Raw genomic sequence first — 25,870 nt, forward strand, 5'->3', positions numbered from 1 at the left:
AAATGGAAGAGTGCTTGGATTTATTTCCAGCCAATGGGTAGTCGAGTTCCGCAGCTAAGGCGGGATTAACTCATATACCGGCAGGGGATTGGACAGAGCGCACACCGAGGCGGCCAATCACGTTCTCGCTATTCATGGGAGTGCGAACATCCAGCCTATCGCAGGCCGTAGATTTCCTGAGAGCCCGCCCACAGGTAGTACATCAGTATGAGGGGAGGACGCTGACTTCTGCTGGCCCACCGTGCTACCTGCGGAGTTAGTGAGATCAAGTCCTCATAATACCTCCAGCATGGCGTCAACGGCGTTACGATCAGTGCTGAGGACAAAGGTAAGATTTACAGAATGTAAAGTCTGACAGCTCATTGTTTGGTGTCATGTCCTGCAGGATTAATTCTGCTATATCTGCTATTATTATCTAATTCTGTTATTGATGGGATTGACCTGTTTCTTCTCTCTAAAGATTATCAGAGGAATTGCCATGCTTTAATGTCATTTTGATAAGGCACCATGCTTTATAAGCTGATTTATGACAGTGAACAAGTTGCACCACAACTCGGTGAATACATCAGATAACAGCTGCACTTGAACATTGGCAACAGGTTAAAGAAAAAGGAAAGTGAGCTGTTATCATGTACAGCTACAGTTTGTGTAAACGTGGATGTTCAAAGTGAACCAAAAGTTTAGTTCAGATTCTGATGATGGGAATAAATATAGTTATTAACAGTAATTGTGGGGTATTGGTACTTTATAAGCATGTGGTAGTCGTACACTGTGCATTGTATTATAGTTGCATTTAAATACAAAGAAACCTCAGTGTGCACCAGAAGGCTGGACAGCGTGCATTCTTGCAGGTCACTTTAGTCAACTTGACTTTGTCCCCTGTTCATAACCCCACACTTAGTAGTTGCTCATTAATCTTGCAGGCCGACAGGTTGCAACTGGACACAGCTGGTTGTGTGCACACAATGTTTTACAGAATGTGTAAAGCACACCTGCATTCACACTTGAATAACACTTACTTCATTTGATGATTTGCTTCCTTCTCAGGTCCCTTATAAAGCCAGCCGTATGTGCTACTCCTCCTCCTCAGTGGTGAGTGGTGCACCTTCATCATCAGTGTGGTATTACGTCTGACACCAAATGTTAATGTAACATCTCTCCTCACAGCCCACCACCAAACTGTTCATCGATGGCAAGTTTGTTGAGTCCAAGTCTTCAGAATGGCTGGATATTCACAATCCTGTAAGTATTGTGTGAAGCCTGAACTGCTAAACTGCACTTTCTTTTTTTGACAGCATCCTCATATGTAGCTGGGTTAGGTATTGCTTCATGAGTGCAAAACCTTTAGAGATGCTTCATCTGTGAGACGTCACATAATGTGTCTGTTGGTACAAGTCGGTTCGGGAACATTCGATATTAACATGTAGTAAAAGCCTAAATGTAAAGTATTTGGTTACATGAGCAGATTCACATTAGGTGTCATGAATTGCAAGAAATTTAAAGTTAATCAAATAATACAATTTCACCTTTTTGCTAATAGATCAACCTTATCTGCTGTATTAATGTCACTTGACCCATCCTGATGGCTTCCTCCTTTTCCCCGACCTCCTCTGCAGGCTACTAATGAAGTGATTGCACGTGTACCTAAAGCCACGCAGGCCGAGATGTTGGCTGCTGTAGACTCCTGCTCCAGAACCTTTCACTCCTGGTCCGAGACCTCCATCTTGGCTCGGCAGCAGATCTTTCTGCGCTATCAGCAGCTTATCAAGGACAACATTGTAAGTCAGAAGGCGTAAGGTGCACGGAGAAAGTTTATCATTCTGCACAACAGCATGTTAAACTTTATTGTGTTAAACAGCATTTAAAAAAAAAAAACCTTTTCATTGTAGTTGCTGTTTGCTGTTTTGATGATCAAACTTGGCTTTAAATGACATACAAGTTTAAGGTGAACACACAAGGCTGACTTGAATGTGCTGTTGTGTTTCAGAAAGAGCTCGCCAAGGCCATCACAGTGGAACAGGGCAAGACCCTTGCAGATGCAGAGGGGGATGTGTTCAGAGGATTGCGTAAGTTTATGTGCAACACACAAGCACTTAGCTAACCTTACAAAGGGCAAGAAACTGCTGAACGTATGCACTGTTATGGAGGCTTTTAGTACAAGAGTTGTTATTGAGTTTTATCTTAGACGACCAGAACAAAGGGCGATTAACTTCAAGGAGGTGTTGAACTAATTATTACTGCAATAAATTGCTGCTCTGTGAAGAACCTGCAGAACGCTGCCAAGTCGCTTAGTTGAGTTTAGTCTGAAACATTCCTCTCAAGCAGCAGAAGGACGTTTTTAATCTTATTCCACCAGAGTTTCTCAAAGCTAGAGTGCAGGATTTTTCCATATTGATGACCTTCTGTTACATTTAAACTTTTGTCAAGTGACTTCACACAATGCTGATGAAGCCAGGTGACGCTCTGTGTTCTGTCGTGCACCAGAGACACAATCTGTCGTGACGTTCCTGCACTGCTGATGGTTACAGCAACTGGGAATATGATGAAAACCTAGAAAGCACCCAAGAAAAGTTTCTCATGCTCCAGATAAAAACATTCAGATGAGGGATTGCAGTGTAAAAGACAGAATGCAAACAATGGTGAGACATAAGTATGTGTCAACAGTTTTGGTGTAATTACTGTAACTCCCAGAGGGGGGAGACAAAGGGTCAGCACTGAAGGTTCAACTGGTAAAAAAAAATAAATACTGCTGAATTTGTATTGTGAAAAGTGCAGATATGTAATTTTATTTCTTTTTTTAACTAGTTTTTGAATGCAAATAATATCTGACTTTGCTCTTTTTCTCAGTTAATATAGATTGCAGCTCTTTTAAATGTTATGAGTAAGCTCATCTTTGAAGCAGCAGTCGCAAAGATTTTCTTTTAAAGACGAGTCTTTAAGGTCACAGTCAAAGAGGGAACACAATAACGATTGAGCGTACTGATAAATTAATATGAAAGCATTCGCAGTGTTAGAAACTGTGTGCAGCAGCTTCCTGTTGTTTCATCTGCCAGGGTTGAAAGTAAACATTACTGTTGTGATGTAGGTGTGACCAAGTTGGCAACCGACTGACAACTTCACACAAACTACAGAGCTTAGATGTGTGAAAAGTGAACTTCTAAACACTTGCTGATTGCCAGAGGTGCTACTGAAGAGAACAAAACGGAGGTCAAGATGATCTAAATAACAAATTATTGCCATGAGGCGTCATAAATGAAGGACACAATCCAGTTAAATGAAGGAGAAGTGGAGCTGCATTAAGTCTACACACAGACACATGCAGGCAACTCGGCAACTTGTCTGTACTTAACCGTAGAAACTTAATCAGTCTGATGCAAATTCTAAATGTATCAGGCGTGAGTAACCCATTCAAAGCTTCTGTGTGTGTGTTGCATTGACGTGTTGTGTTTTTGCAGAGGTCGTGGAGCACGCCTGCAGCATCACCTCCCTGATGCTCGGGGAAACCTTGCCCTCCATCACCAAAGACATGGACACCTACACCTACCGGCTGCCCCTGGGCGTGTGCGCCGGCATCGCCCCCTTCAACTTCCCCGCCATGATCCCTCTGTGGATGTTCCCGATGGGCATGGTGTGCGGCAACACGTACCTGCTGAAGCCGTCGGAGCGCGTGCCGACCTGCACCATGCTGCTGGCCAAGATGCTGCAGGACGCCGGCGCTCCAGACGGAACGCTGAACATCATCCACGGCCAGCACGATGGTAAAGACTCATCTCTGACTGTTTGTCCAAGTCGGGAAAACAGAATCCCAGGATCTGAAATTAAAAGAAATGAAGCCTTTGTTTAGTTTAGGGTGTGCCTTTGTGTGGGTTCAAGGTTTTTTTTTTCCCTTTTGTCTTTTTTTGTGTCATCCAGCACACGAGACTAACTGGGACTGCTTAGTTTACTTACAAGAAAACTCAACTATTTAAGGAAAAATATTTTTATATCTGGTTTTCAAGGTTGAGGATTTGCTGCTTTTAGTCGTCTTTCATGATGGTAAATATGTTTGGGACTTAGAAGACTGTAACTTTTTCCTCTGGGAGACTATGATAGACTTTCTCACAGCTTTTTGTTGTTTGTTTTTTACATTTAACTGGTAAAACAATCTTCAAATCTTCTGTTGTAGATGAAGCCGTAATTAAAATATTAATTTGTTGCAGCCATACATTGAAGCTACAAAAATTCAGTGTAGCTTTTTTCATTAATAATGATGATCTTTCATATGCTGCAAGAGCCCTGGGTTTAAAGTTGAAGATTGACTTTTTGCTCATGTAGGCATTTCTAAACCTGTTCTCAGTCCTTCTATTAGCAACCAAGTACAATCTATAGACATAACAATCACTAAATTGTCTAAAAATTACAGCGATCACTTGTTATTTTACTTGTTTAAGCTTTTGGAGAATATTTTTCTGTCATGCATATCAGCGGTTAGTAATTACTTTAGCTAATTAACAGACATTTTAATAAGACGAGTTACTACAGTTCTATGTCTGTCTTTCTGCCACAGCTGTGAATTTCATCTGTGACAATCCGGCCATCAAGGCGATCAGCTTTGTCGGGTCAAATCAAGCAGGAGAGTATATCTACGAGAGGGGCTCCAAAAACGGCAAGAGGGTCCAGTCCAACATGGTGAGTACTGAATACAATTTAACCTGCTGGACGTTCCCTAAACGTCCAGAAGGTGGCAGCATCGGCCAACAGATTCTTGTATTTTAACAACTGCGAGTCGTACAGATGAGATAAAGTGCAAAGCAGATTGCAGCTGTGCATCACTGTCGAAAAGAAATGCTTTGAACTGTAAACGTTGGGTTTAATTTGATTCATGTCAATCAGGATTTAAATGTGTAACACATTTAGAGTGTAAAATTTATAGGCTGTTGGTTTGCAATTCCCTGATATTATGTTTCTTCTTGTGACAAACCAGTTGCTGTAATGTGGAGATCAAACGGCAGAAGGCTAACCACTTCTTGTGTACTGTAGGGAGCCAAGAACCATGGTGTGGTGATGCCTGATGCCAACAAGGAGAACACTCTGAACCAGCTTGTGGGCGCAGCGTTCGGGGCAGCGGGACAACGCTGCATGGCTCTGTCCACAGCCATCCTGGTGGGTGAGGCGCGGAGCTGGCTGCCGGAGCTGGTGGAGCGTGCCAAGGCTCTGCGCGTGAATGCAGGTACCACACCCCGTCACCCCGCCCTTCACCTCCATCTCCCCTGAGCCCGTTGCCCCAAGGGCCTTTGGTTTCTTCTCGGGGGCCACCCACGCTGCCCTAACCTCACCTCTCGCCTTATGCCCTGTTGTAACTTCGCTCTCAGCTGGGAGAGGGAGCTTGTTGAGTCAGCCATGCTGCAAATTTGTGGCCAGATCTGCGGCCCGGAGCTAAATAGCGGTTTAGGGCATCAAATCCTCTCAGAAAAGAAGTTGATGTGAAGTAAAATGGGAGAATGATTTTTCCCTGTTTGCAGTGATATGGAGTTTAATTTGTGTCGTACACAGGAAAGCTGCCAGTATACATTAAGGAGGGAGTGCCTCAGGGTGCCCCTCGCCATGGCTTTTGCGTTTTTGTGGGTAAAGAAGTAGCTGAATGTCAGTGCCCTTGATGTGCTCCTATACTGTGAGCGCCGTAGCATGTGACCGTACAGCTGGTTGTTTTGGGGGCCCTGCTAGGAGACCAGCCTGGAGCAGATGTGGGGCCTCTGATCTCTCCCCAAGCCAAGGAGCGAGTGTGCAGTCTGATCAAGAGCGGCGTGGACGAAGGAGCGAAGCTGCTCCTGGACGGCCGAAGCGTGAAGGTCAAGGGTTATGAAAACGGCAACTTTGTGGGACCGACCATCATCGGCAGTGTCACAGTATGTGGACTCAGGACTTTATGTGCAAACCAGAAATGTTTTTACATCTGAGTACCACTTAAAAATAACTCTTCTACCAGTAAAAGTGTTTTCTTTTGTGCTCTCTCAGCCTCAGATGAAGTGCTACACTGAGGAGATCTTCGGGCCTGTGCTGGTTGTTCTTGAGGCGGACACTCTGGATGATGCCATCAGCCTGGTCAACAATAACCCCTATGGCAACGGTACAGCGATCTTCACCACAAATGGTGCCACTGCACGCAAATACACTCACGAGGTGGACGTGGGCCAGGTGAGTGGCTGCAGCCTCCAAATGTGTTCCTCTGTTTTGGGAGAAAGGAGGCATTCACATCACTCTGTCATGTCTGTGCAGCATCTCAGGCAGGGAGCACATCACATTTCTGTTTGAAAACCTTCACACACATTAAAAAAACAATTATTTTCCATGTCAAGTATACCCTTGTTTGCTCCTGACCTAAAATACACACCTTCGGCAACCCCCATCTCTCCACTTCCCCACCCGTCAAGGCTACAAATAGCCACAGCAAATATGTGTCTGTTAAATGAAAACAGGGGGACATAGAAACATTTTTCCAGGTTGTATTTAGGGAGGGGGAAATCTTAAAATTAATACTCAAAAGGAATTCCTAGGGTCCTGTTCAGCAGTTAAGCATAAATATGGCCAGCCTTTAGGCTGTTTGTTTGCCTGTGGAGCCTAGTTATGCCCTGTGTTTGCTGTTCACATGTCGGGGAATGCTGTGCAGGCCATGTGCTGTACTCCTCTCCAAACCTCCATGCAACAAACATCTACTTTTCTTTTTTTTTTTTCCTCATGCACCTTCGCCAAAAGGCCTGAGTGTGTCCAAACTTATTCCTGCTGCTTCAAACATTCGAAACCAACCATGCCATTCCTCTATTGCCTTCATAACAAAATGTTTTATTTAGTTTTTCATCCCTTTCATAAGACCATAGTATGCTCTCAAAGCTGCAAAAATAAGCCAAAGGTTAAACTTTGCTTAGTGCGATCATGTAAGCTTGTTTTCCTAAACAGCGTGGACGTACCACATCTTTCATCCGCCGCATCTTACTCATCCTCGCAATTTAGGATCTCGAGGGAATTGTTTTACAAAGCTTGCACTTATGGAAATGAAAGAGACAATACTTGTTTTCCGCAGGTTGGAGTGAATGTGCCCATCCCTGTGCCGCTGCCAATGTTCTCCTTCACCGGATCCAGAGGATCCTTCAGAGGGGACACGAACTTCTACGGGAAACAAGTGAGCGTCACATAAACGAACGCGTCCCATTGTTACAGTTGGAAGAAAAACACAGATGCAGTGGTCGAAGTTTTGAAAGTAAATGTTTTTTATTCTTATTTTTTTGCTCCTCAGGGCATCCAGTTCTACACACAGATCAAAACCGTCACCTCACAATGGAAAGCCGAGGACGCCACCTTGAAAAGTCCTGCAGTTACCATGCCGACTATGGGACGCTAAATACTCCATCCAAGTCTGAAAAACCACCAGACCCTTCATCCACATAAAGACTTATATGTTCACTGTGAATAGTTCGTAAATGCAAATTATTAAATAATACTTTATGAAGGCTTTATATTAGATTTGTACATATGGATATTGTGTAAATATCCACCACTATGGCTGAGAGTTTAACAATGCAAAAGGTCTGCACATCTCCTGTTTTCTAAAATACAACTCTTGTATTAAAACTAATATGTGTACTCTCCATGAATGACTATAGAGGGCACGGACAGATTGCATTTTGTTTTACTGACGCACCGTCTAAGGGATCTTGTGTATTGTCTGGTGCGTGTTTTGGTATCAGTGTTGTATTGAAGTACAGCGATCCTTTCAGTGGGTTTAACAGAATTCACACGGGCTGTATGATGAAAGAAAGTACTCACAAGTCACACGTCAATGCAAACATCTTGTATTCTTCTATACTTGCCGCTCACACACACACACACACAGCAGAGGCAAACAATCTGTGAGATGTAGAGGCCACACAGAGGTCATGTGATGTGTATATCTGGCAGGCTGTTGGGGTTTGAGGGCAGAATGGACTCAGGCGCCTGGGTGCTGATGGTCACTGGGGAGAGCTCCTCTCTAATTCTGGAAGACAATCATCATTATGCAACTGTCTTGATAAATCACATGTAGGCACTCATGTTCTCACAGCTGCTGCTCTTTCTGCTAAACATGGAATGCGGGACCAATAAATCTGCGCAGGCTTCTTAATTGCAAGGATGAGGCACAACTTTTATTCTCTCGCATTCCTTCAGTGTCTTACCCGGCAGCATCACTGTCAATAAGGCTCTTCTTCTCAGAGGAGGGAGATGCAGCCAGATGTTGCTCGACTTTTCTATCGGGGGGGAAAATGCAGAGTTGCAGTTAAATAACAGCGGCTCGCAGCGAAAAGCCATGTTTTAGCACACTGGTGTCTTTTCACTCAGGCCTGCAAGCCTGTCTTGAAACAGGGTTACTCTGGGTCAGCACGGTGCACATGGATCTGAATGCTGCTCGCTGACTCTCTGGAGCTGCCAAATGTTCTGTGTTATTCTGCTGGACTAGGTGCCAGACCACTGCTAACATGAATATACTTCTGCTCTTGCCTGCCTTACCCCCATACATCCAGATCCCCTGCACACTCCGTTCTGAAAATCATGTTACCAGCTGCTCTCTGACCACAAGCGTTCAAAGAACAAAATAAACTGCTGGTGCACGTGAAGAGGGGCCAATAGGCTGAAAGCAAATCGACGTGACCAGATGTTTGTTTCCAAGCACACGACTCTGCGGCTGGGCCTATTTTTACTATTGTGCCCAGACTCTTTCTTCATTCTTTTTAAGCAGCTGGATGGAAAAGAAAATTAGCTGAAGCCTAACTGATGTTTTATGGTATCCTCTTCTGCTGAGAAAATGGCTGTTTAAAACATTAAAAAGAGGGAGGAGTCAGCAGAAGTTCGGCCTCAACAACTGCATGGTGTCACTGCACTTTGTTCTTCAGAGTTAATTGAGTCAGAAGTTTCGCTTCATTTTAGGGGATTACGAATGGATTTTAATATATTATCTAGGATGAAGTCCATAAGCGATGAACAAGCAAGCAGCAAAGCTTCTGCTAAGGCATACATTAAGCAACTATTTGGACGTTTTATTACCTTTCTCTCTGTCTGTTCATTTTAGCAAAGAGAAGCCGGAGCACTTGTTCCTTCTGCTCCCATGTGAGATCTGAGATTTGAACTTTGCTGCCTGGAGGATGAGTCCTTAAAACGAGGAGATGAAAGCAAATTAATTTTGACCTTCATTGTACAAATTCACTGACACGAACCATTATGAGTTTTGCTGACCACTGAATAAACCTCTGACCTTACTCAGCATGAAGAATTAAAAATATCACAGAGATATGCTTAATGGTACAAGTCATGGAAAGGATGGGGAGGAAAGTGGGCCTACCATGTCACAGCTGCCTCCATGTCTGAATACACAGAGTTGGTACTGTGGAGACTTTTATGGAAGGTGCGGATGGGTGGAAACTTTATCTTTCCTGCTGTGGCTTCTCTAAATCTCCAGCGATAACCCTGCAGGGCCTCCTTTTTGTACTGGAGCCTACTGGCCTCGATCTCCTGCTTCACGTGAGCCAGGGCCTCATGGAAGAACTCCTCCAGCTCTCTGCGCTTCTCTACGATGGTGCTCGCGAGCTGCTTGATGTGCCCCAACTCCTTCTCTCGCATGGCGAGGACGTTCTGCAGCTTCTCCAGCTCCACCTGGCTGGCCTGGATGGTGACCAGGTTCATCTTTTCCTTCTTTTCCTGCAGCTCAAGTTCCCCAGCTTTCAGCACCAACGCCTTCTCCAGGGAAACCACCTTGGCCCTCAGTTCAGAGAGCCTCTGATTCTGAGCCTCCATCTGAGCTTCGTTCTTCTTTACGGTCATCTGAAGCATGTCCTGTGAGAGCAGGCACAGGAGCAGAGCTGTGAGGTGGATGACACAGAGCTAAATTTGGAAAATCCTTTCATTTTCATGCCAATAAAGAGGTAGAACAGATAACGATTTGTGTCGTAGCCCGTACTGCTGAGTGACCGGCCGAAGCTTCAGCAGGGCGGATTTACTCTCTTGATTAGCTGTCATCATCAGGCAAGATTAATGTGCCCAATATTTATTTGTCTTTAAGTATCGGTGCCAGCAAAACTGTGAAGGATAAGCCACTGAATTTGAACCCAGACACCAGTGGAAACTCACCACAACCACTGACCACTGAGAGGCTGGATAGTAGTCAGAGGGTGGGGGGTGGGAGCAGGACCACAAGCAAAATACACAGGGTCAGCACAAGTAAACAACACAAGGGAAAAACCACCTGAAATATATTCTGCACAGATCTGACAAGTGTTTCGTGAGTGAAAATGATTGAAAATGACTTTATGGAGATGAATAGTCTCCATCCAAGGACTAATAGTTACAGTGATGTTTGCTGTCCTACGGTTCAAACATACCTTGTTCAGTGCCAGCGAGGTATTTTCCTTCGCCAGAGAATTTGTCAATTTATGTAGGTCCTGTGACTCCTTTACGTGATACTTCAGTGCTTCATTGAGACGATCTCGCTCCTTGAATGCAGAGTACATGGCACCTTCCAACTGCCTAAATAGTTTACAGTACAAACAAAAGAGCCACTGAGAAATTTAGCCCCGATTATGAACACGTCTGTAGTAGTCTTGAAATGATGCTTGACAACATTTGTACACATTTTTGATTTATTTTAACCTGCCTGGAGTGTCCAAAGTAGAAAAAAAACAACATTTCAAGGTTAATAATTAGTCAAGGTGGCAAAAGCTTTGAAGGTGCAGAGATTCTCACCACACAGAGCATATTTTTGTTCTTGGTTTTGTGGCGCCTACACAGAGAACTGAATTATCTAGATCGCTGGACTTGACATTTAAAGATACCTACACGCATTCAGAATTAAATCAATTACCGACACCAGGACCAAAACGGCAGGACCACACCAGTATCAATGTTGATGTTTTATGAGCTGTAAAAAATAACTAAACATAGCAGAGGCGGAGTATACATCCTATGGCCTCAAAGGTAATAAACTATGGTCTTTCACACACGCTTTGCTCTCTCCTCCGTGCAGGAGTTTCAGGGAGTGCTGAGGATGTGATCGTTGGCTTAGGTGATGTACACTGTCATGATGAGCGGGGCGGTGAAGAAAATAACATTAGTACTAGTTATATATATATTCACATACATAAACACTTGCATGAGGAAATTATTTATTCTTTGCGTACTGCATGACAGTGCAGTTTAAAGGATAAAATTAGATTGCACAGTGACAGCAGAAACGCACTCACCCAACGGCTTCAAGGTGGTCCAGCTTCATCTTGGCCATCATTTGATTGCATTGTACCACCATGTCCTCCTCCAGGCGTTCCTGCAGGGAAAGTTACGAAACTGGCGTTCACTCCTCCAGCGGGAACGTTAAAGCTGGTTTTTCACTCATTTCGACCGATGTATTTTCAAATCCCACCGATTTATTACCTTTGATTTATGAAACAATCTTCCATATGAATGAGAATTTAAAAAAACGATGCTTTCAAACCTTTTCTTTGCAGAATTTGTTCGTCATTTTGTTTATATTCTCCCTGTGCTCCTTCTCAGCATCATCCATGTTTTTTCCAAGCTGCAGAATAAAAGAGGTCATGGTTATTTTCATGCATTTTCTCAATCTCACGAACTATAAAACATTTTTTGCTTCCTCACGTCATTGATTTCCTGCTCCATCTGGGCCTCCATCTCCTTCAGTATCTTCATTCTGTCCTGGATCCTGTTCAAGTCCCTCTCCTTTACAGAATTAGATAAGCAGAAGGAAAACGCATTCAGTGCATCCGTGTAAAAATAGCTCCGACCTAATGCAACTGTTCATCTTTGTACGGGAGCTGCTGCTGCAAAAGTACCATAAGTGCAGCTTGTAATAGTTAATGTCAGAGTTCACATGGGCAATAGTCTTTTGCAAACCGATGTAAGCACAGATCAGTCGTGCTAAATACCTCAAGATGCTACTGTGGAGAAGCCAGCCTGAGGAATAATCTGACAAAGTGACCAAAGTCATGAGAGACTAGAAAAACACGCACCCACAAACATGTACATGACGACTAAATGAGAGGTTATCAACCATCTGATTACAACTCTAGGCCTAATCGTTATTCTTCAGATAACTTGTTCATCTCCATCGGTGCAGCAGTCTACAGTTAAACAAGTTCGTTTGCATCAGCTGCAATTTTCTCTCTGTGTGCTCTATTAAAGAGCCAGCTTTCCAAATATATCTGCTGGTTTAAAGTTAAAGTGATCAGTGTTGGTTGCATCTGTCTTCTTCACATGCAGAAACTGCAGCTATAGAAGCTCATACAGAACAATTATCCGCTTCAGTGAGTTTCCCAACATTCAGTTTCGCTATGTTTCCCCTTAAACAACAGTCAGGGCATTCCTATTTTCAAAATGAACCTTTTTTATCATCCTGCAATGAGAAAAGTGCTGCGAGCAGCATGTCTTAAAGTCACATCTTAAGAGACAACCGCAGTATTTTTTTTCCCTTACTGGACATATGTGACAGTTCCATACATGTCTGAGAACGGGTTGTTTCAAGTTGCTCCAGACCAAGCCTCTTTTTTTTTCATCCTCAGAAGCTTATTGGACTCAATTTTACCATCATGAAGTAAGAGCTGGAAGATGGAAAACAGCTGCTGGCAGTAGAGGTTTTTCTGTACCTTTTCTGCCTTGTTAAACCACTTTGAATTTGTCATGTAAGTTTGATAGCTTGATCGTAACTATAAGGAGCAGAGTTCAGTGAGGACAGGAGTCAGAATAAGTTCTTTTGGTATACGTTATGCAACTTAAACTGGCATTTTAGAGTAAGGATCATGTGAAGTATGGTTAACACATCAAGACCAGTGTGACTGCCTTTCCCCGACCAAGCACTTTTAAATTATGTTTTTTCTTTTTTTTTTTTTTCTGCTGCCACTGACATGGATTAAAATAACATTAGACCATGTAACTTGGAATGTGAGGGTTTGTTTTTTTATTTTATGGTCGCTTTGTTTGGTTGTTGTTTTCTTACATAATAAACGTCAACATAATTACACACAAGACAGCTGTTAAGGCACAGCACAGCACATTTTTGAGATGCTACAGGTTTAAGATGTGCACAGTAAATTACAGCAATGCTGCACGCTGCTATGAACATGCTAGCTCGTGTATGTTTTGTGGACTATATTAAATCTCGAATCGCGTTTCTTTTCTTGTGGCCGTGCGTGAAAAGAGCTTACCAGTTTGTTCTTCTCTTCACGTGCCAGTGCCTCTTGACTTTCGAGGGTTTTCTCCAGCATGCTGATCTGTTGGGAGCGACAAAAACAAATCAAGTTTATGTATATGCACGGTTTAAACAGCCTGGATTGAACTAAGTGAATGTTATCGGTCAGGCAGCGAGGAAGATATGTGCAAAGTGAGGACATCTATTTGTCAAAGTTGTACAAAACAAGGCAAAACTGTACAGCAACATGGGAAATAAAATTGATATAAAACTATAAAAGCGACCAAAAGTAACTAAAAACATGTACACATTGAGATTTTTCTTACAAATGTCGATTTGCCTACAAAAGGAAGATTATTCCAAAGCTTTGCAGCTGCTGTCGCAAACCTCCTCAGATAACAGCAGCTGATCTGAGGATCTAAGAGAACTTAGAGGATCAAAACTGCATCCAGGTGCCAACTCATGGGTGGTTTTAAGAACCTTAAAATCAGCCTTAAGTCAGAGCAGGGACGCTAGTACAGAAGTGATGCTTCACACTTGTCTTGTTGGTACAAGTTAAAGGTCTTGCATCCTGCACAAGCTGCAGAGGAGACAGAGAGGACTGGCTGACAGCGTTACAGTCATCTGGCCTTGATGAAATGAATGGTCACAGTCTTAATGTCACTCAGACAGAGGATGGATCTCAGCTTGGCGGTGTTCCTTTAGCTGAAAGCAGCACCCTTTAATCACAGAGTTCATCTGTTTGTCACAGTCAAAGATGACACCCTTGAACCTGAGGCTACTGTCTGACCTTCTCCTCTCTGGCCGCCAGCTGTCTCTGCCAGTGGCCGGTTATGTCGATGGCGTCCTTCTCGGCGCGGTACAGCTGACCGGTGAGCTGCTCGTTAGCTCGGGCCAGCTTGTGGCAGGCCTCCTGGTACTCGGTGAGCGACTGCCCGGTGACCTGTAACCTCAGCTCCCACAGAGCCGCGTTGGCCTTGGCCTTCTCAACGTCGGACTCTTTGTCCGCCTTGGACTCCTGTTTGCCTTCTTTCTTTCCTTTCCTGTCACCGAACACAGAAATAATAAAACAAACTGAGGCTCGAGTTTCCGTTTGAACGTCAGTAAACAGCCCAACTGGAGCTGCTCTTACCCGGCTTTCACCCGCTTCACTTTGGAGCCTTTCGTCGGCATAGCTGCTACACTACAAACAACCCACAAACAGGAGTAATTAGCGGAGGTTTTAACCGGTACCGGGAGCAGCCTCCGGTAGCCTGCGGTGAATGTTTGGTTGGCTTGTTGCTATGGAGACAGAGCGGCCATGTTTGCTGCAGTTTCCGGCCCGCAGCTTGTTCATTAGGACAGCGCCACCTACTGAAGGCTTTGTTCCACCCAGAATACAACTTACATTTTAAAAGATAGTACATATAAAACTCCCTAACTAACTAGTCATGGTCGTCATGGCTCATTTCTCCCAAATTACAACCTTCTGTACTTGTAGTTTTAATGGTTTGTCCCACCCAAATAGTACTAACTAGCAAATTGTGGCTTTCAAGGTTTATTCCACCCACAAATACTACTTATTTATAGTTTTAAAGCGTTACTTCACCGAAATAGTAGCTTCTAACGATGAGTTGTACTTTAAAGGGTTTATTCCACCCAAAACACGATTTATTTATAAGATTTATTTCACTCAAATAGTACTTTCTAACTAATGAGTTGTGGTTTTAAAGGGTTGTTCCACCCAAAACACAACTTTTTCTTTCAGTTTTAAAAGTTTGTTCTACCCAAATAGTACTTTCTAATTGACAAGTTGTGTTTTTGAAAGGGTTTAATCATCCTACATACTACTCTTTGTCCAAGAGCTCCAAGGTTAATTTAACCCATGCACTACTTACGAGTCTGTTTTTATTTGTATAGCCTCAGGTTTTCCTCAAAGGGCTTTACAATATGTGGCTGCAGCATTCAGTATCATTTGTCCTTTAACTGTTGATAAGATAAATTTTTCCTCATAAAACTTTTATGGGGGAATAAATGGAAGAAACCTCAGAGAGAGGAAATCAGGAGTGACCCCTCTTCCATGACAGGCAAACATGACAACATACAGCAACAACAACATCATGTCGTATAGCATCATATTCCTTAAGAAACTGGATTTCAGTTACAACTTTAGCTGTTGTGTGAGGTGTGTCAGAAAACTTCCAGGACTGGTGTCACAAAAGATATATATCAAACCCAAACTACAACTTTTCCCCTTCAGATGATCAACCAGCACGTCTACAAAGAGATCCTGCGGTGTTTGCTTCGTTCAGTGCGCGACAAGAGGCGAGAGATGCGGCAGGACAAGTCGTGGCTGCTTCACCATGACAACGCGCATGCTCACAACGCCCTGAGCATCCGACAGTTCCTGGATGGAGCAACCTACCCACTCACCCCACCTGGCGCCGTGGGATTGTTTCCTCTTCCCCAAGCTCAAGGGGGTCATCAAGGGGACCCGTTTAGAAGACGTGGACGACATTAAGATGGCTGTGACGACGGAGGATCCTGGATGAATCCTTCAAGGCTGGGGAAGTGCGTTACACTCCAGGGGGATTACATCAAAGGGGGAAACTTGAACTTTGTAGTTTGGGTTTGAAATATATCTTTTGTGGCACCAGTCCTGGAACTTTCCTGACACACCTCGTATATAGAAAGCTCGCTCGCTCTATCTACAACAGCTACAACTGGGCTTCTCTCGTCATGCCCTCCTGAATCTAGCTAGCTAGCCGTACTGAGCTACCTAGCTAGATTTAGGAAGAGACGTCTGCAAAACTATTATTGACTTGCCAATCTTTTCAGCACACTTTTTTCAAAGTAAGTAAACACAAATATGAATATACATATATTACATGACAACAATCCACCTGTAACATTACCAAAACTGATTTTCAGCCACTAGTAATGACAAAGTTTTAATGGTTGTTGACAAAACGTTAGTTGACAACCTAGCTAGCTAGCTCAGTACGGCTAGCTAGCTAGCTTTAGGAGGAGATGACTGCACAGATTCCTACTGAATTGCTAATTTTTTCAAAGTAAATAAAACACAAATATGACAATACATACATCACAGGACAGAAATCTACTGATAACATTAACAAAGGCTCAGTTGTGTTTCCTACTAATTCACAACACTGTAAAAGTGTGACAGCTGATATTAATGCTATTATTTTTTTACACCTTTGCTGATTAGCTTTTACAAAACTATACATGGCTGTCTTGTAGCAACATGACCTTTTTTATTTATGAGGCATTAATTCAAAATCTATGACTTTTTTGAAATATCAACATTGCGTATCGATGTGCTCTTTGTACATCTCCCTTTTGAAAATCACCAGACCTGAGCTGCAACAATTACAGTTTGTCATTGATCCTTTTTAAGATTAAGAAATTCCTAGTTAAAATCTGAAGGATGTTTTTTTTGTAAATCTATTTCTTTTTTTTGTTGTTGTTATTTAAGAAATTGGAACCAAAACTGACATTTTTTTTCATCCACAGTTACAGTTTTGTTGTGTTTTAGTCTCTCCTTTTGCCAAAGAGCGCTTTTGACTTTCTCCTGTATAAGAAATAAACAAAGCGAATCTAAAACCAATTGCTGTGGGAGATTCTAAGATGTTTGTCCTGCTCACAGCGTCTGGACTGACACAGACTGGCTGTATTTGTCACTCATCTTGTAATTACAGTCTTCTCACGCTGGACTCTATCAAACAGGATCTGTTTTCACATGATCTCCTCCCACATGATGACATGAGGTACATTTGGCTCCTGTCACTCGTATTGTCCTGAAAAGAAATATGTGTTTTTCGCTGCCATCTCCCACAGTTGTTTTTTGAAGTTATGGGAAAACCACTAAGAATCAACGTAAATGCACTTGGCTTACATCTTCGAAGACGCTTATCCAAATGAAACAATGTAAAGTTAGCGCAGGTCATAATTCAAGCCCAAAACCGCTTGAATTCACTCCATCATCTTGTTCAGCTTTCTGCAGGCAGGAGCCAGAGTGTCCAGTGCAGATTATTCATCAAACCAAAAAGCAGATATCGCAAATGTGTTGGGTGTAGCTACTGTAAACTGAATCATGTAGGGTCGCTCTCTGCTCTGGCATCACGAACAGAGTTTGAGGACTAAATTTAAAGGTAATTACTATGACAGTGAAGAGAGAAAACTGAAATAACCCTGAGCTTTTCAAAGCTGTCATTATCATTGGAATTGTAATGACAAGGTTTGGGTCTCTTCAATGGACTTTTTGGGGTAGGACACCCACAAACATGGCATTCCTGAGGGTAACATTGCAGCATATTAATGATATATTGCACAGTGTAGATTACAAAGCTGGGGTCCCTTCTCATGCTTTACGGTTTCAGTTAACTTGAAACAAAATACCAAACCTTGAATTGAGACTACCTCTCGTTTAACATAGAGGCTTGTAATGCGCTGCGTCATGCAATAAACAGGCGCTTTAGATTTATACAGGAGCGCTGCATATTTGACCGACATCTTCGCAAAAAAAATTTGCCGACGTACAGACTCTCCAGTAGATCAGTCATTCAGGAATTAATATAACACTCACACAATTTCTAACAGTCTCAGTGTACAGTTTGCTGCATGTGAGATTTTGCTTGCAAGTCAGTTCCTATTGCATCATTTTTTTTAAAGTGCTAAAATAAATGTAGGTGTGTGCTGAAAAACATGCAGTGATTCATGGCAGAAGCAGCAAATGTCCTAAGGTGGATTACAGCTATCCAAACAGTGCACTTTAGAAATAATAATTACAACATTAACCACAAGATGAGTCTGAACTAACAATGATTTTGGAAAAACACACACACATGGCAGATAAACCGTAGCTTCTTTAATATTTCTTGCAGGGTGTTTTATTCAGGTTTTATTATTCACACCCCGCTGTTAACATGCAACCAAGACAAGTATGGGCGCAAGTCAGTGAGAGGTCCTGCACATGTACGCTTTGATAGGGGCGAACGACCATTCTGGTGAGCCACAGGATTGAAAAAAGTAGCCACAGTATTTAGAAAAAAGGAAGGAGGAAAGAAAGTCCAATATTTTTAGTCCAAATTACAGTGTTGGAACAGTGCTTTGCACAGTCGAGTGTCCTGGGAGTGGAATGGCATGATGGGTGAACACTGGTGCCAAGCCCCACCCTCCCCACATTGTCCTCTTCCTGCACTTTCTTGTGCCCATCGGCGGGACCTCTGCCCTCCTCTTTACCCTCCTGCCTGGGCTGGCCAGTAGCTCGGTTTTCTGCCACAGTCTTTTTGCATGAGTTGAAGCAGGGGGTTGAGACGGGGTCAGTTCTCCGGGGATGACTCTATCGCTACACTACCGGCGCCTTCTTTTTCAGATGTCTGTCCTCTTTCTGTTCATCCGAAGTGGGTGAAAAATATCACAGCCCGGTACAAATATCGGTTCATGTGAGGTCTCAGAAGCACTTCGCCTCTGCGCTCCGCTGCTGCGGGATATCCTTGATGATTCTGCACTCGTGACACCGAAACATTACATGAGAAAGCATTAGCTGATACACTTGAGCACGGCTTATGATGCCATGCCAGCCACCCACCTAAAGTGGAGAAACAGCTACTCATGCTTTTCATGCATTCTCTCGTGAAACGTGCCTTGCAGCCCAAATATTTTTCCCTTGGAAAGCCTGTGGTTAACACAGGGATGAGTGGGAGTGAGATGATTGCTAACATTCTTTTAACTTTTATGCCAGCTGGAGTGCAGGTCACATTTGCATTTTTTAAGGTTGGTGAAACAGCTGCAGTGGATTTAATGTGGTGATTATTGTAGGATCATGAAGAGAGGAGTGAAGAGATTTTTTTTTTGTATTCATGCATGAGTCAACGACTGAACATGATTTAGTAAAGGCAGTAATTTGCATATGAAAATGATGCCATCTATTGTCAATCTGAAATAAAAGCATTTCTTTCAGAGTAATGCATTGTCATCCACAGAATGCACTGATGTGTTTAAGTGAATCTAAACTTACCAGTGTTTCGATGGTGACAGTTTAACCAAAAATGAATGCAAACATGAGAAAAAAAAACATTTAACTTTCACAAACTGCAGCAATTGATGCATAAATGTTACACGTGGGCCCTTATAACAGCCAAACAGTCACTTACATCACTCCTAATTTAGGCAGTAGCAGCTTCTGAAGTTGTGTTCGTCCACAGAGATGCAGGGTGAAGGAATTTCTGAGAAAATGGGTTTTAAATACACCCATAAAAAGTATTTTAAGACCATTTCTTTAAAGTTTTTTCAGCGAGAGCCATTCATTTTGACTCCTTTATAAACCCCTTTCTCCTTTTCTAAGGGGACTTTTTTTTTGGCTCCAGAATAACCAGTAAAGATGAGGAGGGGAAAAACAGAGCCAAAAATAATTCTCCTCATAAAAAAAAAAAAAAGAAAAGAAAAGAAAAAAGGAAATGCTGTTGGGAGGCAGGTAGTCACTCTCCAGCTCAGCTCTCAGGAGGGGGGACTCCTGATGGAGCTGGGATGGACCTCCACAAGGATTGGTGGATGGCTGCTCCCGGTGTGGCCCCATGCCAAGCCCTTATGTCTTTATATACTGTAAACAGATGACCGGACAGTCCTGAGTGTGCATCGCATCCACTCTGCGTCTCTCCATCTCCACTGCTGTCTCTCCAGGGCCCCTCTCTTCTCTTTTTTTGTTGTTGTTGCGCTCCAGCATCCAACAGAGCTCCTCTCCGCTCCAGCTGCCTCCTGTCTGTCTCTCTCTCTGCTCTCTCTCCGGCTGTGAAAACAATGGCCACGCCGAGCCTGCTCCTCACTCTGACCGTGTGGCTTCTGGCCGGGATCCTCCTCGCTGAGGCGACGTACTACCGGCACCACCGCTACGTCCCCCACTTCTACCGCTACCGGGAGCACTCCGCCAACACGGAAAACCTCCTCCCTGAGGTCTCCAACCCGGTGCCTGAAGTCGCCCAGCCCGGCGTGCCGACCTACCCCCAGATCCCCGAGGTCTTCCACCCGGCGCCCGAGGCCATCCACCCCATACCGGAGGCTTTCCACCCGGTGCCGGAGGTGGTGCATCCCGCACCTGAGTCCTACCGCCCTCCCGACTTCCACCACCTCGCACCTGAAGCCCCCTCACCTGTCAACATGAGCCGCGTTTTCTATGGGGTCATGTTTGACGCGGGCAGCACCGGCACCAGGATCCATATCTATAAGTTCATCCAGAAGGATCCCGGTAAGCCTCCCTGCCTCCCTGCCTCCCTCTCTGTCGGTCTGTGTGCACTAGAACACATGCTGCTGGCTCCCACTCTGTTTGCTCTTAGGTCATTCACTGTGTGCTGTAAGGACATGCAGAGTGCAGGGGCAACGCAGCTTCTAAAAGTAGCTGAGGTGCACTTTTAATTTGCCCTGTCTGACTCAAGCTGTGTAGGAAGCAGACCTTTAAAAAGCTGATTGTGGATGTAGGTGAAGCGATGCAGTCTAAATATCCTGAGTTGTAAAAATAAAGGCAGTGCAATTACATGTGTGTTGTATGGCTGAATGTCACACACTGTTGGCTTTCTGCTTGTATGATCTCATCACTGACTTCTTTCTTTTTTTTAGTTGAGCTGCCTGTTCTGGACAATGAGATGTACCATGCAGTGAAACCTGGACTGTCTGCCTACAAAGACAACCCCGAGGAGGTATGTATGCCTGTTTACCCTTATTATTAATTATCAGGTGTATTAGGGAGTAGTTCACTGTCTGCAAACCGCTGGGATTTTCTTTGGGTTGGGTTCATGTGATGTAAACACTATGCAATTACTGAAATGCTACCCACAGAAATGCTGCTGATGCTGTCACTGCTGCCCACTCTTGTCTGCTATATTTGACTTTTAAGACTCATCTCAAGATAAAAAAAAATCAGTCTTTTTGCTCCACATTTGTTAACCCTGCCGCCGACTCTTCTGCAGGGCGGCAACACCGTCCGCCAGCTGCTGAGGATCGCCAAGAAGACGGTGCCGGAGGAGGACTGGAGGAGGACCCCGGTGGTCCTGAAGGCCACGGCGGGTCTGCGTCTGCTGCCTGAAGACAAGGCCAATGCTCTTCTGAAGGAGGTGAGGCACGTTTTCTCGCTCTCTCTGCCCTCAGACAGTTTGGCACAAACACCACCCGCCCCGCCAAGGAACGGGATGCGAAACCACTAAGTGCTTACAAGTGTCACTGAAAAAAAAGGCAGCACGTCTGCCCATTTGGTGGCTATCATGTTGCAAAGAACAGCTGTTGTGGGGTTGTGTGGAGTAACCATATTTGTCATTTTAAGTATTATTCAGGCTACTGTTCCAGCCATGCTTGCGGTTTAGTTATCTGTCACTCTAAAACTGAGCACGCAGTTCGCCTGCTGTTGCCTGAATACACTGAATCACAACAACAGCAACGTATTGCAGCATGTAGTTTGGTATAATTGCCCTGTTTAACACAGTTTTGCCAGATGTTGACACAGTTTTGCCAGATGTTGACACAGTTTTGGATCTATTCCACAGGTACGAGATGTGTTTGATGAGTCCCCTTTCTTTGTGCCAAACAACAGTGTTTCTATAATGAATGGAACAAATGAAGGTGAGTTATCTTTAATTGCACGGTTACGATTTGTACTATATATAGTGTGCCAAACATAAGGTTTTTATTTGCTTTAAAATGAGGATTTTAGTGCTCCTTGACTTAGGTATCGTCTGACCAGGTGCTTTAACAGCCCCGTTCACTAATGATGTATCAAACAATGCTGCCCTCGTTATTCTTTTTACAAGACTTCTGTTACTACCAACTCGCAGAGACAAATAAATACGCCAGTGTGAGTTCGAGCCGCCCCCACGCCCTTTAATTTAGCGTGAGCCTCCACATCACTCATTAAGACACCCTCACTATGTTATGTTTCATCACAGAGCGTGTGCTATTTGTTATCCTCACTTTATGAGTGCAATAACTTTACATCTGAGACAACTGTAATTACCTGGGCTGGTCTGCAAACCTACAAGCTAAACCAAACGCTGCTATTTTAATATCGGCCTAATGAAGGAGAGCCGGACTAAAAGTCATATTCAGTTTATTCTGAGCGCTCGAACATTTTTAAATGGGAAAATTTAATTGTAATCACTTCTCGGGGGTTTGACTAATGCTTCCATTTTCACCCATGCGCCTGTTTTAGGAGTCCTCGCCTGGGTCACAGTGAACTTCCTTACAGGTAAGACATTGCTTGTGTTTTGCTATGGTGGTGTTAGTGGTCAGGAGGCTCATATCTGGGGCTCCAGTGTACACAGAAGCCCGGCAGTGAAAGACTCTTGTCTCCTTTCTGAGGTTTTGAGTTTGAATCACTGGCCCCAAACAGGTTGCAAAAACAAGCAATATTTCCTCACGTTTCTGACTCAGCCAGGATGCATGAAATTAATGTTAAGCAACAGCCTTAAGCCTCAAACCAGAAAGGTACTTTCCCCTCACAGCTATGATCTGTCAGCTCATATCTCTCTGGTCCTAGTGGGTTTAAAGTGGATCATTTCCTCACTAAAATTGCTCCAGTTGTTGCTCTGATGACGCATCTTCATCCAGGTTCTGCTTGTTTGCTGCAGGTCACTTGTACTCCAACACCAGGAGGACGGTGGGGATTCTGGATTTGGGTGGAGGATCTACACAGATCACCTTCCTTCCAAAGTCAAGGGTAAATTGAATATTTGATATGGCCAATAAGTTGTTTGTTTTTAATTAAAAGCATGCAACTAAACATTTGTCATTAATCCGACAGAAAACCGTCCAGTCTGCTCCACAAACTTACATCGCCAGATTCAACATGTTCAACCACACGTATCAGCTCTACACACACAGGTAAATGACAGAGTGAGAAATGCTGCGGTATAATTTCTCGAGATGTGATTTTGCTCATTAAAACGTACATGTTGGTATTATGTAGAGTAAAGCGTTCATATCTGTCAAAAAACTCACTATAATTATACGTCACCATCATACAGCTACCTTGGTAATGGACTGTTTGCGGCTCGTCTGGCGACTCTTGGAGCTCTGGGCGCTGATGGTAGAGTCACTCTTACCTTTTTAACACATTTCTATTTCAATACTGCGTCATTCTTTCATAAGCTTATTCAGTGGAAGATGGCAAACTCTTGTCTTGTTTTCGTTTTCCCAGGTCTGGATTGGAAAATCTTCACTAGTTCCTGCCTCCCGAAAAAGTTCAGGGAAGATGTGACTTTTGGAGGAACCACCTATAAAGTTAGCGGTATTCCAGACGGTAAGATAAAAGCACTCTGAGGTTTTGATTGCCTTCCCTGTGTCTTGGATCCAACAATCCATGCATTCCTTTGTCAGCTCTGGAACACAATAGAGTACAGTACAATACAGTCTCACATGAGAACATTTATCGGCTGAAGTTCCTTCAACCTTGGCGCCAAACGCATGTTTTGTCATCCTCTCTCTCTCTCTGTCTTCCCCCTTGAACAATTATACTGCAGTCAACCTTGTATTTAAACGAAAAGAAAACTGTCAGTTAACTTCACAAATAAGGCAGTCACTCCCATACCACAGTCAAGTAGCCAAAAGATGCTGGGCTTGTCCCTGAGTTGTTATTTTTTTGTGTAACGAGCAGCTTGATCTGGCCCGCGCACAATTATGTGGTAAAAATAGACAGCACAACAGGGCTGTGCTAACTGCCACTCTTGTCAGCACATGGTTTCGCCGGCACAACTGAGCCAACCGTACCCATGGGGCTGTGGGAAACTTGTCCTTCTGGGGCTTCCCTTGTATATTATCTGGTGAGCCCCCGGCTTCAACCGCTGGCTGACCTCAGAGTCAGGCTCCACGCTCTCCCAATTGCATTCCATCCGTCCTCGCAGCTTTAACTCACTGTTTGCTCCGCGTTTTTTTTTTTCTTCAATATTTTGTTTAATTGTCCTTCATAAAAACCTTACAGTGTCCGCTTTATCTTTCTCCAGGATACGCAGGCTACAAGCTGTGCTACTACGAGGTCATGAAGGTCATCAAAGGAATAGTCCACCAGCCGTACGAAGTGAAGGGCAGCAGCGTCTTCTATGCCTTCTCCTATTACTTTGACAGAGCTGTGGAGTCTGGCCTCATCGGTGAGTGGGCCCAGACTAACGAGTCACCTTCCAGTACCATTATCTTTTATGCTAATTATCATCCTTTAGCACAAAATAGGTATTCAAATTGCATGTTTGTTTTTCTGCACAGATGGCAGTCGAGGTGGTGCGATTGAAGTCAGGGACTTCAAGAAGAGAGCCAAAGAAGGTAAGAGTTCCACGCTGTCTTCTCCAGCGTTGGATAAACTTGTGTAGGAAACCAACAATCTTACAAGTCATATATATATATATATTTATATACATCAGCCTTCTAACCACTCATTTAAAACAGTTATACTCTCAACAGCAAAAGTGTGCTTGTGTCCAATAATTCCACCAAATTGACGCAGCTTATCCTGTCAAAAAAGAATTCATTACGGCAGCGAAACGCAACCGATTATTTGCTAAAATGTGTCATGGAGACAGATTATAGAGTAAATACGCAGTGTGTTAACATCCCACTAAAACGTTTTAGTGTGTTTAACCAACACACACACTATGCTTATCAGTTTGTGACAGTTGTGATGAACACCACATTTATAGCAAGTAGGATTGAGCTGGTGTGTTACGTAAGGCTGTTTGCGCTGTGAGAACTCTGTCACGTGGTCTCGACGAACAAGTCTAACTCAAGCTGGGGCTGGCAGGATGTCTGTCTGGTCCCAGGCAGGAGGGCACCTGACAGCCACACACCACCTGGGCGCTGACACATACTGACACACACACACACACACACACACACACACACAGGCTGTTTAACACCACCACCCACCCGCACCCTTGCGCTGACCTTCAGCCCTGCTCCTCGCACCTCCCTGATTATTCAGCCAAACAAAACAGAAAGGTCGTGTTTTAATCATGTAGCACAGGGGTTAGAAAAGCAGTTTTAGTCGCTATGATATGGAATCATAGGATGCAGATTGCTAGAATTTGTGAATCTTAATGCCATGTCTAAAACGCTTCTCTTTTTGTGCTTGCAGTGTGCAACAAAATGACCAAATACCGTGCTATCAGCCCCTTCCTCTGCATGGATATGACATATATCACTTGCCTGCTAAAGGAGGGCTTCGGCTTCAAGGACAACACTGTGCTGCAGGTAAGCCAATCAGGTTACTGTATGAAAAGCTGCATGTCAAAACCTTCACATTCCATCACTGCAGCATGTCACAGGACTCGCAGGTTGTATTTTTTAATATCAGTGTTTCTTTGTGGTTTTAACGCCCATCCTCCTCTCGCTCGGTTCAACAGCTAGCCAAGAAGGTGAACAACGTGGAGACAAGTTGGGCCCTGGGGGCGACCTTTGACTACTTCAGAAACCTCAACATCCACTAAGGACAGCTCCACGTCGCTGCAGCTGGCACTGAGAGGGACAGTCTGTCACTGTGGGGCTTCCCCTCCTCCATCCATCCATCCATCCATCCATCCACCCTCCATCCATCAGCCCTCCATCTAACCCTCACAGACACACCTGGTCCCACCATGCTTCCTCTCCCCCCCACCGCGCCCCCCCTCATCTCCTCCTCAACCTCAGCACCCCGCGAACACTTCGAGA

The 25,870-nt window shown here is 43.9% G+C and overlaps 3 protein-coding genes across 3 annotated transcripts; 2 read left to right on the forward strand and 1 right to left on the reverse strand.

The window, feature by feature from the left end:
- The first annotated feature begins 173 nt into the window (after window positions 1-173).
- aldh6a1 (aldehyde dehydrogenase 6 family, member A1) lies at window positions 174-7,609 on the forward strand. Its single transcript, XM_008283174.1, has 12 exons — window positions 174-328; window positions 1,048-1,092; window positions 1,168-1,242; window positions 1,617-1,778; window positions 1,988-2,066; window positions 3,456-3,758; window positions 4,547-4,668; window positions 5,020-5,209; window positions 5,704-5,885; window positions 5,995-6,174; window positions 7,058-7,156; window positions 7,271-7,609. Exons 1-12 carry the CDS (start codon window positions 290-292, stop codon window positions 7,373-7,375), a joined length of 1,581 nt encoding a protein of 526 aa, XP_008281396.1. The 5' UTR covers window positions 174-289; the 3' UTR covers window positions 7,376-7,609.
- A 95-nt stretch (window positions 7,610-7,704) lies between these two features.
- bbof1a (basal body orientation factor 1a) lies at window positions 7,705-14,368 on the reverse strand. Its single transcript, XM_008284132.1, has 11 exons — window positions 14,328-14,368; window positions 13,986-14,238; window positions 13,212-13,277; window positions 11,650-11,730; window positions 11,489-11,569; window positions 11,241-11,320; window positions 10,383-10,527; window positions 9,347-9,837; window positions 9,052-9,156; window positions 8,187-8,258; window positions 7,705-8,008 (listed from the first exon to the last, which is right to left on the reverse strand). The coding sequence occupies exons 1-11, from the start codon at window positions 14,366-14,368 to the stop codon at window positions 7,909-7,911; spliced, it is 1,515 nt and encodes a 504-aa protein (XP_008282354.1). The 3' UTR covers window positions 7,705-7,908.
- A 5,625-nt stretch (window positions 14,369-19,993) lies between these two features.
- entpd5a (ectonucleoside triphosphate diphosphohydrolase 5a) lies at window positions 19,994-25,779 on the forward strand. The gene is made up of 13 exons (XM_008283186.1): window positions 19,994-20,438; window positions 20,807-20,886; window positions 21,157-21,300; window positions 21,727-21,802; window positions 22,389-22,424; window positions 22,807-22,895; window positions 22,980-23,059; window positions 23,203-23,264; window positions 23,376-23,477; window positions 24,178-24,321; window positions 24,434-24,490; window positions 25,299-25,414; window positions 25,567-25,779. Exons 1-13 carry the CDS (start codon window positions 19,994-19,996, stop codon window positions 25,648-25,650), a joined length of 1,515 nt encoding a protein of 504 aa, XP_008281408.1. The 3' UTR covers window positions 25,651-25,779.
- The last annotated feature ends 91 nt before the right edge of the window (window positions 25,780-25,870 follow it).

This window comes from Stegastes partitus, unplaced genomic scaffold, assembly GCF_000690725.1.
Source record: "Stegastes partitus isolate 25-593 unplaced genomic scaffold, Stegastes_partitus-1.0.2 Scaffold8, whole genome shotgun sequence".
Classification (NCBI taxonomy): domain Eukaryota; kingdom Metazoa; phylum Chordata; class Actinopteri; family Pomacentridae; genus Stegastes; species Stegastes partitus.